We start from the raw sequence: 19,695 nt of genomic DNA on the forward strand, positions 1-19,695 counted from the left end.
TGCCAAAGATAAAATTGGAACACTATATTACTATTTATTTTATTTCCATTGTACAAACCTTATCACCTTGTGATTTGTATCAGTGTGCATCAGTGACTTTAGGGCTGGTACAGAATATCGCTGTTGTCGGAAGAAAACCTCGTATCTCCATTTTTGACATAATTTGAAAATACCTGTTGCCTTCTACATTGTGTGTAAATTTCATGAAGAATGGACCAAAAGGAATGTCTGAAAAAGACTTGGAAAAAAGTCTGGCTCCATCGACTTACATTAAAAGTAAAGTCGTTTTTTCCTTTTCCTGTAAAGTTACCATTTTGGAGATACAAGGTTTTCTTCTGACAACAGCGATATGTTTTTCTGATCACACAGCCCAACTCTGACATTCTGGAAATGATGCCAATGGCAATCCATGGGTTTCTGGTATGGATTGTTGACACTAGGGAGTCCAGTTCTTCATCAGTCAAGATGCTGTAGCTTGCCCTCACAGATAATCCCCACTCTGCCATACGCCTGTGTATACGTGTCACAGGCAATCCCAAGGAAAGAAGCTGGGATGTATAGTCCTCAGAAAGCCCTATCTTTGGATGACCATTTATTCCCTTCTCATGCTCAATAGTGATGCAGGTCTCCTTGTTGTTTAGACAGCATGCCATCTGGTGAACCTCTGCAAGTGCATTATAAACATCTTGAGGAACATCTAATTTAGTTGAGACTGAACTAAAGAGTACCAGCTCCTGTGAACACACAAATTCTAAGTAATCTATATTAAGAGGAACATGGTCAAGCCAACTCAGAAGTTGAGTATGGAGCCTTTCCAACAAATGGCCAAGGAACAGTTCCTAATACAAAAAAAGTAAAGTAGGTTAATTAATACTAGCCCAGATGATACAGATTTTTGCATACCATAGCAAAATAATTTACCTAATCACTCCTAGCTAGATTATAGCGGACATACAAAATAAAGTGAACATATCCCTTTCTTTTCTAGCTAGCATTAAATTACATCCAATTCTGAATGTAAAAAAATTGTGTTGTGGGCTAGTGCCACCAACTTGTCACTGATAATTCCAGAAACATGCCTACACCAATCCTGGATATTGTTTAGAGCTATCTAACACTGAATGCGAAAACCATCATACTGGATTTTAACAGTTAATGTTATCAAAATGTTTACAGGTAAATACATTAGCTAATAACCTAGATAACTTGCCAGCTAGCATGCAGGCACCATCTACCATTAAATCCATGGCAACACTATTAAGAAAATTGTCATAAGTTAATATTAATAATGTTTACACTAGTGTTAACGTTACCAAAATAGGAAGAAACTTACCATCTGAGCTCGTCGTTCCATAATCCAACAATTGGGAGACTTTCTTAGCTAGTTATTTGGCGTTAAGCAGCTTGGGTTGCTTCACCTGGTGGCATCCAGGCGTTGTTTTCACACTAAAATAAGCTTTGATTGGTCATGAATAACATCTCATCCCCACTGCCCCACCCCCTTCCAAGCTCTGCTCCCTCAGTGAAGCAGCTACAAGTGCACAAATCAGTTTTGCAGTAAATCTACTGAGAGAAATGTTGTAAAAGTTGAGGCAAGCAGATTTGAAGTTGTGCGGTCATGTTTAAGAGGTTGCGGGCTCGAATTTGTGGTTTTAGACCAAAAAGTGAATTTGCATACAAATAAATATACTTGTATTTACCTTAGTATTCATTCACACAGTTATGATTTTTTCTCTGTGACTTCAAATTTAAAACACAGTTGTGAGGATATTTTCTACAAGTGAAAATTTTTACATGCAAGTTCAGATTTTAGTTCTACAAGTTCTCACATCAAAAATACAAGTACAGATTTTATTTCACAAGTTCTCAGATTAGGTCTAAAGGTTCTCAAGTTTTGCAACATAATTACCTCCATTTATTTATTGCAAATTTATTTCTATTTATTGAAAAGTCTGTTTTATGCTAATGGTAAAAAAATAAATGATGTCTTTCTGGTAATTAAACTGACAGTTTCTGGTTCTCATATTGATTCAATCAATGGGTTAAAGTTTTTAGCAGTATTTAGAGAAGAAGCTCTGGTTTCATCTGCCTTCAGTGTGTCTTTGAGATAATTGGTATTACAGATTTCACTTGCAAAATAGCAAATCTCATTTAACTTTGTACATTTAACTTTGATATCTTATCAAGTGATTGAGATTTTGAGGTTTTATTATGAGGTTTTGTCAGAAAGCAGATTTACAAAAATCCAGTTTTATGTCCTTAAGGCAACAATGACAAGGAAAAACTCCCTAAGAGCAAGAGGGAGAAACCTTGAGAGGAAAAGGGCTTGGTCCTCCAGAGAAAGGTTAAGTGATTTAAAACCAAAACGCAGGTATTTTGAATGATTTGTTTAAAATTACCTATTAAATACTGTATCATGGTCAGTGTGTTCACAAAAACTTATCAGACATCTCCCTTTGAGATCCCCCTCAACAGTTATTATAAATAATTTTACCACTCTGTCTATCATTTAGGTCCTATCTGCTGAAAGTGGAGTGGAGTGCTTGGACCCCGATGATCACACATTGCGGGTGTAATTTGCAGGTGATCGTTGAACTTTCATAGAGGTTATGACTGTCAAACAGAAACTAATGTCTTCTATGTCAATTTCAGACAAAAGGTGGCAGCTAATTGTCTTGGTTGCAAACAATGAAAATTGGTTGCAAACAATGAAAATTTCATAAACACAGTAAAGAGTGGAAATTACTGCCAGCTACAGGTTTAGCCACCTTGAGATAGCTAAAAGGTGGTAATTTTTAATCGTTACAAAGAGTATAATGTTGACGTCATGATTGGCCATTCAGTTCTAGTGTTTATTAAAGCAATAAGCCACAAAAGGCCAAGCATTCCTGCAAATTTTATCACAGGGAAGGGTGTTCTTAGGCATGACACGAAACGTAAAATATAATGAAACACAATCTTTCAGAAAATAATTTATTATTACTAATAATAGTCATAAACAAGTATTCCACCAAAAGATGTAGCTCTGTTAGCATACGGTAAACATCGACCACTGAATGAGGAGAAGAACATTCAGTTGCCCATCACTTTTTAACTTTTTGCCTTATAACAATGCACATATGATAACACAGCATTGTTTAATGCAAAAACATTTGCTTTAAAAGTACTTTTTTTTTTTTTACCAAATTACTACCAAGTCTTATTATAAGTATTTGATTTCCAAATATACCACCAATCCAACAGTGCCCCTCTTCTGATGATGGGACTGCATCTCAAATGGCTCCTTTCTCCCTGCGTAGTGCACAGCGTAGGAATTTAAATAATGGAGTCTGCACCCCAAAAGTGCATAATATAGCTGAAAATAGTCATTTGGGATTCAGCCACAACTATACTCAATAAATGACGCACTATTTGGCTGTAGCTAGCACACTATTTAGGGAGTACAGAGCTATTTGGGATTCCACCTAGTTTTGACGCTACTTCTGACTGACACACAGACATTTGAAGCCTGTAAGCCATTCAAGTGACATTTGTTAGACTTTTATATTGCCGTTTTATAGTGAATCATGTCATGAGTACTTTAATTCCAGCATGTGATATTAATGATGGAGTTGTTTTGACAGTTATCTTTTAGCCTCTTAGCTAGCTGACCAGCCTAGTTCTAGTTAGGAAAATAAGTTTTCAGCCCCTGAGTTTAAACAGAAACAGGTTCTTACTTCCTCAGTACACTTGGTGGCCCATGCAAGCAGTATGAGAGTCAAAGATTACTCCATTAACTGCACAAGGGTTTTTTGTGCTATGGTGCAGTAATACAGAGCTCAGTTGTCGTGAGACGGTCATAGGTGTGCATATATCGTGAATTTCACTACAGCTTTAAACACAGCTCAGCCAATCAGATTTTAGGACTAGAACTATCCGTTTTATAAAAAGGCTTTTATGTCACGTCTCTTCTTGCCTCTTCGTGCCTCTGTGTCAGTCGTTGAAACTGGCTTTGTATCTCAGCATGCCAATTTACAAATCAAATTTTGTAATTGCTCCAAATCACTATCTTTGCAATAATGCAGTGAATTAACATTAGATCGTTAGGCAGTTTAGTTTCATTACCAGTAAGGCTCTCCTAGTTAGCCCAAGAGGACACTGCTAGGCTAGTTAGTGATAGCAGTTGTGAACTCAAAAGGTGGTTTAGCTTTGTTCATTCATAAACAACTATGTTAAGGTTTGTCAATGCCCAAAATAACAGTTGTATCTTTTTAGGCAGGTTGACACATAAACATGTTACGTCAAGAATTTAAAAGAATATGACATACATTGCTCAACGTCAGATATGCCAACACAATGCTTCACAATGCTTCACTGCTTCCCTTTCACTCCAAATCAGTTGACAATACAAAGTGCAGTTGAACGCCCTCTTCTGAGACCCGCCCCCTGTTAAAAAGTATGTCAGAAGTCAGAAGCAAAAGAAAATGTTCAGAAGCAACAGAGGGATTCCAGAAGAAAAAAAATGTATCAGCAAATAAAAAAATAAAGCAAAAGATGGCAAAATCAGTAATAATTTATAAACAAATGAGCAAAAATGAGTAAAAAAATGCTTGTGGATTTTATAATTTTATTTGAAACATTTGGCACAAGTGGAGGATATAAAGGAATATAAAGCTGCTGTGACCCTTTGGCCATGCACATCAAATTACAGTTTATTTATACTTCACATTAAACATTAAAATGAGCTCAGCATGCTGTACAAAACAAATAAAAAAATTGAGCATGGAAAACTGATAATTAAAGTGAATAAAACAAGGGGATCTAGTTCTTTAAAGCATTTAGATAAATGTAACAGTTGTTGAACAAAGTGCTGAAACTAAACTAAACAGATAAATTTTAAGCTACTTTTTAAACCTACTAAATCATGTACAGTACTTTGCAAAAAATTGGCATGAAGTGTGTTTTTGCCTGTAAAATCACAATGTATTATTTATTTGTTTATTTATATTTGTTCTAATGTCAGAGGGTTCTTAAAACAAATAAATGATTACTACCCAGACACATGTCATGTTCTTAGATGGCCTAAAACTTTTGCACAGTACTATGTGTCTTAAGAAAGGAGCTCCACAGTTTTATAGCATAAATATCACTGCGCTTGCACTGTACTGAAAGGGATTCTACACAGCATTCTCATGAGTGCCCATAGAAATTGTGGGCCCTATGAAAGAATACCGCGCCTAGATGCCTGTGTGGACATGCATTATGTAATACATTGTCACTGACAACCATATTGTGGCTGTAAAGGATAACATTACAGCTCACATTTGAAATGCTTACCTGATCACCTATTTTTTCGTCTCTCTGCCTGGTCTGGGCTTTCTCTCTTTCTTATTCTGTCTCTCCCTCTGATGTCTGTAGGAACAACAAAGCTAAATGAAAATGACTAGAACTCCTAATTTGCTATAGAACTTATAAAAATGAAGATACAACACTAGACAATAAGTTAACTTACCAAGCATGTGATTACTGGCAAATGTTATTTGCTGATAGATGTAACAAGTGAAGTAATCCAGCCTTTTACTACATACAGAGCTACTTACATTTACAAAGACCTGATATCTCCCTTATTATTCCTGGCGTCCAGTTGTTAATACAGACGGCTGCATTATTTCAGGAGGTTCAATCATCAGAAAATAAGTATTAATTGTAATATTAACTATAGTGACCCTAGGCCACTAGCCACACAGATGGGATTTAAAACTGGGATCACTAATGCTCCTCTTGTTTGGCCAACAGGTGTAATGCCAGTACAAAAAGAAAAAGAACAGTTAATGTTACCCAAGTCAGAAATGATTGCATCATCCTACAGCACATCCTGTGTTACATGAGGGGGTCAACCTTTTATAGAGCCAATGGAAATTACTGTATATTTGATTTAAATGCAAATATGCCATGTATAGGCTATCAAAATAGTGGTGGGGACAATTTTAGGTAGTCAGAAAAGTGGTAGGGACAAATTCCTACCATCCCTACCAATAATTACATCCATGGTCAGGTGTCAGGATGTGCAGGGTGTGAATCTAGTGACTTAATCTCACGTGTTGCTTCAAAATGCCAACTATCCTTTGTGATGAAATATATTCATTGACTCACTTCTTTATGTATCATTTGCAGCTTCTCTGTTAATCTTCACCATGCCAGGACTTGCAAACCTGCAGTGCCATGAGACAGAGATGGGTTATTATTTTAAATGTACAAAACTAAATGCACTTTTGGTAAAAGCACAACTGTTGTAATGCATCAAAACTAAAAGAGGAAATTTTAAATCTGCAAAATGTTTAGGATGAAAGTTTTTTTCCCACTGACTTTGGATTCAAAAAGAAGAAGTGTTGCATAACCTTGAAAATTTGATGGACTCTCCTAAGCAAGCGAAGGCTGATAGGTATGATAATGGGAAGAGAAAACACTGAAAATCCATTATGATGTATCATTATAAACTTTTATTGATTCGCCCCTTGTTTTGTGGAAAGTTTGGCCCATGATAGAAAGTGACAAAGTGAAGATAAGTCATACTTCACCACAAAATATAACAAAAACAACAGTGTGCAAGTCAGTAGAGTGATCTACGCATTTAAATTTTCAAATCTAGCCTGTCCCAAACAGTTGGCCAATACCAGCCTGTGCTATAGTACAGTGCAAAACTCAGGGATTCCACATTTATTTAATTTCCAGTCAAAATGGCCATTTAGTATAATACAGCCTAAAACTTGAGTGATATTTCTGAGTAAATAAGGTACAATCCACTTGCATAGAAAAGAAATAAAAAAGTTAAAAAAATGGTCAAAAGATACAGAGAAAATAAGTTTCCTAACAACACCACTCTTGCTTCAGATAAGAAAAATCCATAAGTCTTTCTGTCACTCTGCCTTGTTCCTCCGAAGTCTCCAACCAACCTGTAAACTCCAACTCCCATGACTCATTTGGTTCTGACATCATAGTCACAAGCCCAACACCAACCAATCACAACCAGTTCCACATTAGTGGCATCTGGTTGCTAAAACCACAAAGTGCTTGGGGTATCTAGCGGACAAGGATTTTTCTTTTTTTACAGATTGTAAAACTGTGTTCCAGTGCATTAAAACAAGGCGTTTGTTGTTTCTATAAAAACAACTGATATAACTAAATTGTTTGTTGCGCATGTCTTATTAAAATCTTACTGCTGTGTCTGGTACAAATATCCAGGGTTGAGCAGAATGCTAGTGATGGCTGAATAATGGAATGTATTCTATTACAATGCATTAACCAGAAATGTATTCAGAATAAATTTAGAATACACCCAGAACACATCTTGAGAAGGCACACTGGAAAAAACTGTTGTAATTATTATTACATTCACACTGTTGCTGGTTGGCATTCATTGTTATGTTAATATATGAACAATTATACAGTTCTAAGATTTTTTGACAAACTCCCGAGCAGGGCTCTTGATGACCTACTCGTATTTATCACAGCCCTAGTCCATTACCTAATTTAAGGCAATGCCTTTTCTTTATTATTATAATAGTTCTCTTACAAAATCTCTCTCTCTCTCTCTCTATCTCTTTCTCTCTCTCAATCCTCGAAGGATCCTCAAAGTGCGTGCAAAGATTTGCTACTTTTGAATCACTCCATGATGTAGTCATGTGGTTGTGCGCCGAAACGAAGCTTCGGACGTCAGCGGTCACATCATTTCAAATGAAATGAAGCAGTTGGTGTTCTCAGAATGATGGACTGTCCACCCCAGAGCCCAGACCACAGTGTCACTCAGTGTGTTTGGACTTACTTGAATTTTGAAAAGCCATAAAATGCAACCAACTTCAAAGACTGAACTTCTGAGGTGTGGAAAAATATCCTGTCAGCGTTCTTTGAAAAAACTTTTTCATCAATCTTTCATAGTACTCGTTCTCAAAAGAGGAGTTTTTTTAAATCTTTATCCCTCTATATTTTTTGTAAACAAATTAAAACCTCCAACCAAATTCATATCAGTGTAAAATGAAACTGCTCACAAATGTGCTATTTCATCTTTGTGTAAATGCAGTGTGTCCATTAGTCACTGCCTTGCACATACACACCATTAAAAGAAGAAAAGATCTAATGTATTTGTTAAAATATTACATTTTTACTTTTATATACTTGAATTTATTTAAATGCTGATACGTTTTGACTTTAAAGTACACTTGTGGCTCCATGTTTCCATTTTTAATGAAGAATTTGACAAAGCATCTTACTTTCACTTTAGTACAGGTTCTCTTTATTTTTTTTCCACTACAGAATATGAGTAAAAATTAAGTACTCATTTATAAAAATATCTAAATCTATGTCTAACAGTGTCTAACAGTATCTGGTCTCAGTGTTCACATAGCAGGGTCTTTATTAATATGAATTACTCAGGAATTGAATATGAATTTAATGCTTTGCTTGACTTGAATTCTTAGACTAAATGTTGGACTAATGATTGGTACACTTTAAAACATGATTTTAAAAAGTGAATTTCAACATCACTGACCTTGCTGTTTCAGCAGTTTAACAAAGGACTTGGACCTAAATTAGACGTAGATCATTTAATATCTATAATACAATATTAACATGTATGTTGTTATGCAGGACTAAATCACTGCCTGGCCTTGTTGGACATTTGATGAAGTGCAGGAATAAAAACCAAGCTGGAATGAGGGACAGTTAAATGCAGGCTACAATGACAGTAAAACTCTGTTAATTATTTATCAGCAAATATCGGTAGTGCTTGTACAATCTTTGTAAATATCACAATGCTCCTATAAAAGCAGCATGAATGTGCTCTTTAGAGAGCAGCTGTTACACTACAGCTAAACTACTGGGACCAATTCACACCTTAGTCTCTAAGACTCTGTGGGAATGTTTGGGGTGTAGAGATTGCAAGACTGCACTATTTTACATGTAGCATGCCGGTGTAAAGACAGGGTTCTCCTCGAAAAGATCAGGCTGAACTCCAAAGTTCGACTTGCACACACGTGATACTTTATTTTGCACACAGGCACGGGAAAAGTGAAAGAAAACACTGAATAAACATAAAATAAATGGTTTGCAGTGCAATTAATATGGCTAGGACAAAACAGACTACTTCTAATCCCTTATGCTGCCCCATGTGGACATTTCTGGCTAAATGTCAGCCAGATTGTGCCGGAGGCCGCAAGGCCACACAGACACATCCTACATTCCCTATCTTTTCTCCATTGAATGAATCCCCGCCTCCTTTTAACACCATAGCCCTGCCCCATCTGGTTAAACCATTCCCCAGAGCTAGTGAGGGGTTACACAAAACAAACAATAACAAGACAACTTCAGGACAATAAACACAGTACAGATAATACACATAACAAGAAGGTGCCTTTTACCAGTAAGTATATTCATTTATATTGATTTACTATTAACCCTTTTCTGTCTTTCCCCACAGATTCTCGGATCCCACCTTCCCTCTTCTACACACAGCCGTGGACTCAGTATAAGGGAAGCTCTGGAAGGTGCCTGTGCTCCCCTGAGGTACAGGACAGAAAAAGGTAAGTATTTCTTCTATGTACATTTTAATATCACCTAGGCCTCAATCCCCCATCCATTGTCCCCTTTTTATGTCCCAGTGTCCTTTCACAGTCCTGGTGATGGGACAGACTTATTGACCCCATCACAGACTCACTAACTATTGGTATGTATCCGAAGGGCTTAACTATTATTAAGATCTATTTACTTGGTTAAAGAAAATATTGAAAATAAAATCTTAAGGTGGATTTTCAAACAATAATTTTATATAAACTAAAAGTCCTATAGATGAAAATATGGCAATTCATAGATATTTTTTTTACTTAAGGGGATGCTGGAACTAATATATAATAATATATAATAATATAAGTTGATCATTTTTTTATAGAATTGGCAGACAAGGAGTAGTTGCTGTTGGAAAGGTAAGCCTTTACATCATGTTGTAACTGCCATGAATAAAATAACACTGTCCTGAATATGTATGTGGTGAATTAGTTTGTAGTTTGTTAAAATGGGAAGACTTCGAATCTTTAAATGCTTTAAAAGCATGCATTTTCCCATTAAAAAGATGTGACCAAGGGCTCCGCATTGAAATTTCTGAGCAGCCTCACAGTATGAGACCAGTGACCAACATCATAATCGCCCTGCATAAGCTGCAGAAGTTCAAGCACGCTCAGAATGTCCAGTCCACAGAGTTCATCGACCATTAGCTATTCAACATCGTCAAGGAGAGCATAGTTGAAGGTGCAGTAAACCTCTGTTTGTCTGTTTTACTGTCCATGTTAATCCAAAGCAGGCGTGAGGCAAAAAATCATATCCCTCTTGAGAAAATCTGATACTTTAAACAAAGTGGTACAAGACAATAGTTAAATATATCTCTTTGCTTCCTTGTTCCAAGGCCCTGCTGTTCTTTAGCTCTGCTGTTATAATGCAGACGACTGAGAAATTGCTCTGAGATGCCTTGTAGGCTGATCTACCATCTCTCCTTCTCACACAGAGTGTGGGTATGAAGGTGAATTGTGAATCTTCGAAGACATACAACAAGCAAGATAAAGTCGTCCAGTGTACTGTGTGTGACAGCTTAAAAAGCCTGGTGTGAAGCCAAGGTGCTCCCAGCCTACTAGCGGTCACCCTGAAGGGTGCAGCAGCCAAAGTGGTAAGTGTTCATTACTGAAATCCTTTTTATCTTTTGCATCAACCTATCAACCTACACCACCCCAGGGTGCAAAGCCACAAACGGCCAGCCAGTATGTTTGAGGATTGCTCAGAGCAACCTGTATCTCGCATGCACAAAGGAGTCTGGAACCTCCTCTCAGCCTCATCTCATCCTAGAGGAATGTACAGATGACCATTTGAGAACCCACTGCCTGTGCTTACACAGCTCAGTTCATTTGACAGTTGCATTTAACTTTCCTCTTCTTTTGAAAAGTTACTGGAGACTCGATTAACACCTTCGAATCAGTGAAGTACCCTCGCTGGTTCAACACCTCTAAGAATGAGTCTATGCCAGTGGATATGTGTGTTGAGGAGGACATCAGCCGTCAAAAAGTCTTTTCACTCCAAGATCAAAAAGTAATCTAAGAATTATTCGCGATACTAGTTTTCCAGAATGTATGTACTGACCAACGATCATACGTCTTTACACAAGTTTATTTCGTTAGTAAATGTACACTGGAAAATGTCTGGTGTAGAAATGTCTTAGACGTTTAATGATGTTATTTACAATTATTTTTTTCTAGAATACAGTTGTTTACATAATTTAACTTTATATGGAACAATTGGATTCTTGCTCTAATATTATTTAAATATTTATTTTTAAGTATTTTTAATATTTATTTTTTATTTAGTCTGACTGCTGGGACGGGTTCCAGCTCTCACCGCAACCCAGAAGGATAAGCTCCTTAGAAGGTGTGTATTTTTTTATTTATATTTTGCCTGTGTACATGCTGATGCTAACAGGTAAAGTTGGTAATTTGTAAGTATTTATTACAATCGTATTTATTACAAATTTATTTCTATTTATTGAACATGTCTCCTTTCATGGTAAAAAGAAAAAATAGTGTGATGTTGGATATTCTCGGATTCACACCTGGTCAAATGGTTGGTTCGGAATCCTGGGTCTACCAAAATTAAGGACTCCAAAAGTTAGTGCAAATACGTCAACGTTTATTAAGTGAATTACAAACAGAAAAAAGAAATGTATTATTATTTTTTTCATTCAGTAGCAGGCATGGTAAATATGTAATCATGAGAATAATTTGTCCTGCCTTACGCCCAATGACTGCTGAGACAGGCTCCAGCACCCAGAAGAATAAGCGGTTTAGAAAATGTGTTAGACAAGAGTTAAATTCTGCAGGGTGCTCGATCAAGTTTAATAACTATGCCAATACAAGTCATGTCTAAAAAAAAAAAAAAACAGTACTACTTTCCAGATATTTTGAGTTATTTGTTTAAAATGACCTATTGTGTACCATACCACTGTGAAAAGCCTTGCTGAAGAAACAATTAATTGAATTCAATGTGGCAAAGGCCATAGTATATGATTTGTTATTTTTATATTAAGCAGAACATTCAGTGGTCCCTAAAAGATACTGCTCCCATCAAAAGAGAAATATTTCACATCCTTCATCATTTAGACATTATGTTCATTGATACACTTCCTTTTAATATGATATATATCCTCTCTAAATATCATTCACCATGTCATTGTACAGATATGGGTTAATATTCAAACCTAAACACAACTTTGGTGAAATCAGGACTGCTGCAGCAAAACCCCAACAGGGGAAGAACATTTGCGAAATGCTGACCTGCTGACCATGGACTGGAAATGAAGTGTTGCATTACTCTAAAAGTTTTATGGACATTCCTAAACACAGTTAGAACACGTAAAGACTGCTGAAAATCCAGGATGGTGTAGCATTCCAAACTTTCACTGTTTTCATGTTTGTTTAAAGTTTTGTGATAGTTTAAGATGCATTTTAAGATGATACAGGATAACTTTGAGAGTTGTGGGATGGTTGTTGAAAAATGACTAGCTGAGTTGCAAAAGAGCTGTCACATCTTTTAATACTCTAATTACAGCCATAATAGGTTGTCGTTTTGTTTAGGTATAGTCAGTAATGACCAAAAAAAGAATCGCTGACCTGCCTCGACTGTATGTTATACATGGGATTGTTGTTTTCTACAGTTCTTTACTGGACTATGATTATTTATTGACTTATAATAAAGGGTTATTAAGAGTAGTTCTTGTTTCTGCCTAAATACCATCACAGGTATTACTATTGAAGTATTTTGCTAAAATATTTATGCAAATCAGACTAAAAATATATGTTTTTGTTTTTATGTTTCAATAATTACAAATAAAGCATTAGACAATATATGATAACTCTAATTGTAGATTTACTTTGATTACCTAGTTCTGCATTTGATTGGCTGTATGTTAGTTTTAGCCTCCCTTCTTGATCTCCCTTCTTTTGCAAAAGAAATTGTGAAATTGTGAAACTTGTGAAAGAAAATGACAAAGCTAATATATTACATAGTATTATCTCACTTCGTTTTAACCTTTTAACTTCATGACCATAAAAAAACAGCTTTTCAGCTGATATATTGTGAGTATACATACATTTTGAAATTTGTATTAATTAATTTCTATCAAAGTGCTTATGCTTCGTTGCTTCATTCACAGACACAAAAACGCAATTTGTGGAGCACTAAGTAGCAACTTACTTTTGTATGTCATGAATGAGCTTGATCCTAATACAATCCAAAATACTAAAATATGCTAATGAAAGAAAGTGACAGGCCAACAAGAGCTGTGAGAGGTGTCATGAGGCCAAATCAGTGCAGGCTGGCCCTCATTGAGGGCAGCTGAGCACCTGAGCTGAGAAAGAGAGGTTGTTGCTCCTCTCTGTCATCTCAGCATTCAGATCCCACGGAAACAGCAGTCGCACCACTACATGTAAGAGAGTTGATTGCTGGAATCATACTGCTTCCTGTGGCTCTCGCCGGCCCTTGGGGCTCTGGCTCTGGCCGCATGCTGACCCTTACACACAGCACTGTTCTAGAAGCAGGTAGCATGCTACTGCCATAGCTACAGTTTCACCACAGCACAGCTTCATTATGGTTCCTTATTGACACAAATAACAGACTTAAATCTGGGCATTTGTGTGTGGAGCTGTTAGCTTAAGCTACTTTTGTCCCACGTTCCAGAGGCTAACACTAACCATCCATTCCAGCTCACTGACACTGTGCCGAGGCAAGTTTGGAGAATAAAGACTCAAATCTGGGCAAGTGAAATGACATGTAGACTTTTTTGCATTTTCACTGTTTTTTTCTGGTTTTTCAGTGACTTTTTCAGAAATTTTTATGATTTATTAAAGTTACAGTGGTAGCTTATTTTCATTTCTGCTCTGTCTGTTCAGTCTAGATAAAGATGGTATGTGGGGGGAAGGGGCAAGGAAACAGGCATAATCATGTGTATTCATAGATCTTTGCATTCCAAAGGACTATTGAGGTGTAAGAACACTTCTGTGCCTTTTTGGATTTTTTAGGCAGAAAATACATAAAAATATTTAACAATGTATTCCTCAACGATTATGTTTTTCTTTACTTTAGGGATGACTACATGTTAGACTAAATATCAGTGCTTAGAATTTAGAGGAGTACGCTCTAAGAGCGTTTTCACACTTGGGCTGTTTCAGCGTCTGAAGTGGACTGAGACCACTGAGTCATGGTTTCTTTTACATATGGGTCATTCTACAGAAATGTCCATTTTTGTGTCCCTAGCGTTTTCAGATATATTACACTTAAAAAAAACATTTTAGGGTTACAGGTTTTTTTTTACATTTTCAAATAAAACAATAAGTTATTTTAACAATTATACCTGCTTCACCCGTCAGTTTAGCAATATTGTTTTTTTAAATCAATTACCTAGAATTCCAAGCACCACAAATGTGCTTGTCCCCACAGTCATGTGTAAAGGGTGAGGCCATTATTTGAAGAAAAAAACAAATTTTTCTGCAGTTTTAACTACAATAATCTTTGTATGACTATGGAATATATAAAATAAATGACATAAAGAAAACAAATGTCAAATAAATATTATAAAATATATAATGAAAGTTGTCCCCAGGAGTCGTGTCACTGGTGTTACCGCATAACAAAAAATCTCTTATTTTGAAATAAAAATCACACTGATGACATCACTTGACATCCTTTACCTATTTTCTGAGTTATCTATGAAGAAAAGCACATGGTAAGTCCACTGTGTCTTTTCAGTTATCAGAAATTTTCTCCTTTAGCTCATGATTTTATATGAAGCTTTTAGTTGAAGTCACTGGTGTAACCTACTTTATTTTTTCGGTAATTGTGAAAAAACAGAACACAAATGGAATAAATTCCAGATTTTAGTGGATATCCCATGATTGACAACATGTGGTTTGATGCTCTGTAGCAGCCATTTTGTAAAATGCATTTTTCATTAAAAATGTCACTGGTGTTACCTCTCTTATGTGTAACACCAATGAGGACTGGTAAAACCAGTGACACCTATGGATAGATAGAAAGGTAGAAAGTGGACGTTTCTGTAGAATGACCTCTATGTGAACATGCCAAATAAACTCAGACCCCTCTAAACGACCCCAAATATGAACCGAACTGAGACCACCTCTTTTTCGGTTCATTTGTGGTTCGGTTGATTTGTACATTGTGAAAACAAAACGGCCCCAGTCCGCTTTAGCTTTGCTTTGTGGTAAAGACCACAAGGCTTGCCGTACACACAGCCACAGTCTTTAGGACTTCAGCAGGTAAAAACCATCAATGATCATTTATAAGGTTCTACTCAGGATAAAGCCTGGCCGTGATCTGCGACAAGACAGCAGCGCTGACTTAAAAAAGTGATAAGATGTGAGAGCCCGCGTGAATTTACGTATTGAAGGCTCATGTTGGGCACGCAACGCAATTTTAGGAGTTCTCTTTAAAGTTCACTTACATTGTGAACACAAAAAGAACGGTCACTTGCAGTTGGTTCCCTTCCAGGTTCACTTTGACAGAACTTAGTTTGGTTCTTTTAAAACAAACTATGAAAACTACTGTGAAAACACTGTAACACAAGCAAAAAATATAGATTTTAAAAATAGCATCATTGACAAATGACAAATAGACAAAAAGGAGAATGAAATCCTGTTGTGTACTTTAACATATAACTTTTTTTAACTGTGCAAATAGAATCCTACAAATGTATATCAGTATAAGAGCAGTATATCATTAGACATCACTTAAACAAAAGACAAATACATCAAACAACAAAAAAAAAAACAACTCAGCAACAAAAGACTGTGTGTAATACAGATGACATATTTCCTTCCTCTTTCCTCTCGCCTTAAAAAAGCAGCAGTGAATTGGCACATCAGAGAAGAGCTGAAAGACTACAGCTAAACTACTGGAACAATTTCACACAATCTCCGAAAGCTTACTAACCACTGGTTTGTATCTGAAGGGCTTAACTTATTATTTAGTTTTGTTTACTTTTTAAAAGAAGTATTGGTAACTAAAATTCTACTGTGGATTTTAAAAAATGATAGAAACTAAAGTTCTAATTTTATTTTACTTAAGGAATTGTTGGAATTAATATCCTCATGTTTACTTTTTTATAGAAATGGCAGACAAGGATTTGCTGCTGTTGGAAAGGTGAGCCTTTATGTCTTTACTGAACTGCCGCAAATGAAATAACACTGTCCTGAACGTGTATGGAGTTAATTAGTTTGAAGTGAGCCTGTTAAAACGTGCTTGATTTTACCATAAGCCCAATTGGATGACACTTGATTCTGTGCTTAACAGCTTCTTCAACAGCACATTTGAGTCTGATGAGATGGATTTTGATGAACTGGACTGCTCTGATCCTTTGGCCATGGTAAGAAATATATCCACTATATCCAAATATGTCTCCAGAAATGAACATTTGCCTGTTTCAGCTAAAACCTTGGTGTTCAACACGAGTAACGTAATGTTTTGTTGTGTTGTAAGCTGTCAGCTCTCTGACTATGGACTGTGTTTGTTTTCAGAGTGGCAGGTGTGCCTTACACAAAGGGCTGCAGATTGAGATTACTAAGCAGCCTCACAGTATGAGACAAGTGGCAAATTTCATAATTGCCCTGAACAAGTTCAAGCACACTCAGAAAGTCCGGTCCACAGAATTCACCGACAATGAGCTATTCAACATCATCTTGGAGAGCGTAATTGAAGGTGCAGTAAACCTCTGTTTTTCTGCTTTGCTTAACAGTCCATCCTAATCCTAACCAAGGATGAGACTAGTCTTAGAAGTTGCACTGAGATGCCTTGTAGGCTGACCTCTAGTCTTTGCTTCCCTCATAGAGAGTGTGGTGACAACGGTACATTGTGAATCTTTAAAGACTTACAACAAGCACGATAGAGTCATCCAGTGTACCGTGTGTGACAGCTTAAAGAAGAGCCTGGTGCGGTTTCAAGGTGGCCGCACCCTCTTAGCAGTCACTCTGAAGGGTGGAAACAGTAGCCAAAGTGGTAAGAGTCTCCATCAGCGTAATCTGTTTTAGTCTTACTAAGGCTTAATCTGAGTCTGGAAACTAGTCCTTTTATCTCATTTTCTTTACCTTTACCTTTACCTTTACCTTCCTCTTTTGAATATTGGCTCCTTATGGCTCCTTCTCAATCAGTTTTTCTTTGCTAATGATTTCTCTATTATAAAACCTTCTATGCTAGTGCAAATAACATAGATTTTTTTTACTGTTTTCAACAGTATCCATCAACCTGTCGTCCTACACCACTCCAAGGTGTGGAGCCACAAACGGCCTGCCAGTGTGTTTGGGGATTGCGCAGAGCGACCTGTACCTTGCATGTACAAATGTTTCTGGAACTCCTAGTCTTAATCTAGAGGCAAGTACACATGACCATTTTACAAAACCCATTCACTGTGCTTAAACAGCCCAGTTCATTTGACGCAGTGCATTTTAACATGCACTGAATCAGCATTAACAAATTCTTTGTGTTCTAGGTGGTGGAGGACAAAGAGGCGCTGAAGACTATCTATGAGAATGATGACATGGAGCGCTTCCTCTTCCTCCGAAAAGATACTGCAAAATCAAATAACACCTTCGAATCAGTGAAGTACCCAGGCTGGTTCATCAGCACTTCTAAGAATGAATACACGTCGGTGGATATGTGTGTTGAGAGAGACACCAGCCGTCAAAAAGTCTTTTCACTCCACAATCAGAAAGTAATCTAAGAATCAGATTTCATTCACAATACTAGTTTTCCCTAACGTATGTACTAAGTACAGTTATACATCTGGAGGCTTATGCTATGTTTGGATATTTCTCAGTTAGAGATTCCTAACCGGCAATCACATCTTGACCCAAGAAGTAAACAGTTATAAGGTTATAAATGTAAGCCAGGAAAATTCTGGTGTTGTAACGTCCAAGACGTTTTATACATGTATTGTTATTTATAAACTCTATTTAACTTGAATGTATTTATATTTATAAAATCTATTTTCATGCTAATGCTTACAATGAAATAAAACTAACAAATATATACATGTTGTCATTGTTTATTACCAATGTATTTGACATGAAAATGTCCACTTTCGTGCCAATGCTAACAAATAGCAATCATTGTTAATACAGTTGTGTGTGAATGTATGTTCTGTAAAGTGATTTGAAGCTTCTGATCCTCGTGACAATTCCAGCAATGGGTTAAAGTTGTAAGCAGTTCCAGTATTTAGTGAAGCAGCTCTGGTTCCTCTGTTGTTATGCTTGACATTGTAAGAATAGCAGAACCCTTTTTGGCTCTATTTAAAACCATATATGACACCTTCTCCATCAACGTGAAGAACGCTTTAACCATGCAAAAAACCCTTTAATCATGCAAATGGTTCTTTGAGTGTCCATGGTTCTATATAAAACCATTGTCTTTACTAAAGAACCCTTGAAAGATCATATTTTTTTAGGAGTGCACTTCACTATTTGTATTTTTCTAATATTAATTTAAAAAAATCTAAGGATTAGCTTTTAGTTCATTATGTCTTTAAGATTATGAAAAATGTGAATTCAGTTAGGTGTGTGCAAACTTTTGACTGCTACCCTACTACCCCACTAGAAGAGTAAACAAGACAATGTCTACGTGCGAGACTGAAACAGTAAAGGAAGCAGACCTCTGTGTGACGCAGTAGTCTATTATTGTTTTTGGAACGTGACTTTATTCAATATGAGTTATACGTGTGTTATATGTGCTGTTGCTTACAGAAAAATAGGAACATTTACATGGCCAATGTTTGCTGGAGTGTATTCAAGTGCACATCCAGTACTGAGAAATGGACAGTGGGGTTATTAAGCCACGGGGGCAATTTTTAATGAACCAAAGATTGCTTACGTGATATCAACACCATACAGCAATGGTGGGGGTGGGGGGATTAAAGTTAGATCAGAGCAGCTTCCTAACACTGGGGGAACACGGAAAATCCCCATAAGAATACAAGGGTAAGAGGTTAAGTGAAAGCAGAACTGAAAATTAACAATAATCAAAAACACACACTGAAAACCTCACTGGAATTGTTAAAAAGAAATAAAGAGTCAGTATATCAAAGGACAGACATGAATTTAATTAATGGTGAATGTACGGATGGAGGAATAGGCCAAAATGCTTGATTTCTGATTGATAAATACTTCCAGAGTCCTTCTTACCTCAATCTATTACATAATACTTACAAAACATTGCATGGCAATATTGTAAGGAGTGTAAGGGGACATCCATGCTGTTTACAAAATGAATTGCAAAACAGATGGCACTTCCTCCTTTCTTCCTTCCACCTCTACCCACCAAATTTGGTCAGCCTGGAAATGAGCAAAGACTTTTAGAAACAGCAGTATGATAAACTACATACTATAGCTCCCGAGTGGCGCAACCGTCTAAGCGTTGGCCCTATCATCAGGAGATCGCGAGTTCGATCCCTGGTGATGCTACAGCCATCCGTAGCCGGGAGTCCAGGAGAGCACAATTGGCCTCGCTCTCTCTGGGTGGGTAGGATGGCCCCTCCTTCTCCCTCCATCACTCAACGCGATGCTAGTCAGCGCAGGCGTCTGTTAGCTGACGTAACAGATCTGGCGGTTGGCGCTTTCCTCCGAGCGC

The 19,695-nt window shown here is 36.9% G+C and overlaps 1 protein-coding gene and 1 pseudogene across 2 annotated transcripts; both read left to right on the forward strand.

Moving 5' to 3' along the window:
• Positions 1-9,140: 9,140 nt before the first annotated feature.
• On the forward strand, positions 9,141-11,112 carry LOC118825095 (annotated as a pseudogene).
• On the forward strand, positions 10,639-18,102 carry LOC118824594 (interleukin-1 beta-like). Of its 2 annotated transcripts, XM_036594862.1 has the most exons (9): positions 10,639-10,687; positions 11,379-11,439; positions 15,926-16,016; positions 16,188-16,221; positions 16,372-16,444; positions 16,596-16,776; positions 16,906-17,073; positions 17,309-17,445; positions 17,564-18,102. In XM_036594862.1, the coding sequence occupies exons 4-9, from the start codon at positions 16,190-16,192 to the stop codon at positions 17,792-17,794; spliced, it is 822 nt and encodes a 273-aa protein (XP_036450755.1). In that variant the 5' UTR covers positions 10,639-10,687; positions 11,379-11,439; positions 15,926-16,016; positions 16,188-16,189; the 3' UTR covers positions 17,795-18,102. The 2 variants fall into 2 exon arrangements, with proteins under 2 accessions (XP_036450755.1, XP_036450757.1); XM_036594864.1 differs by lacking the exons at positions 10,639-10,687; positions 11,379-11,439 and having other exon boundaries at positions 15,877-16,016.
• The last annotated feature ends 1,593 nt before the right edge of the window (positions 18,103-19,695 follow it).

This window comes from Colossoma macropomum, unplaced genomic scaffold, assembly GCF_904425465.1.
Source record: "Colossoma macropomum unplaced genomic scaffold, Colossoma_macropomum, whole genome shotgun sequence".
Lineage (NCBI taxonomy): Eukaryota > Metazoa > Chordata > Actinopteri > Characiformes > Serrasalmidae > Colossoma > Colossoma macropomum.

Bases quoted from the DNA above. Each gene is read 5' to 3' on its own strand.
- LOC118824594 (XM_036594862.1), top strand. From the start codon at position 16,190: ATGGCAGACAAGGATTTGCTGCTGTTGGAAAG. The intron at 16,445-16,595 runs GTAAGAAATATA...GTTTGTTTTCAG, and splicing joins GCTCTGATCCTTTGGCCATG to AGTGGCAGGTGTGCCTTACA. The intron at 16,777-16,905 runs GTGCAGTAAACC...CTTCCCTCATAG, and splicing joins CTTGGAGAGCGTAATTGAAG to AGAGTGTGGTGACAACGGTA.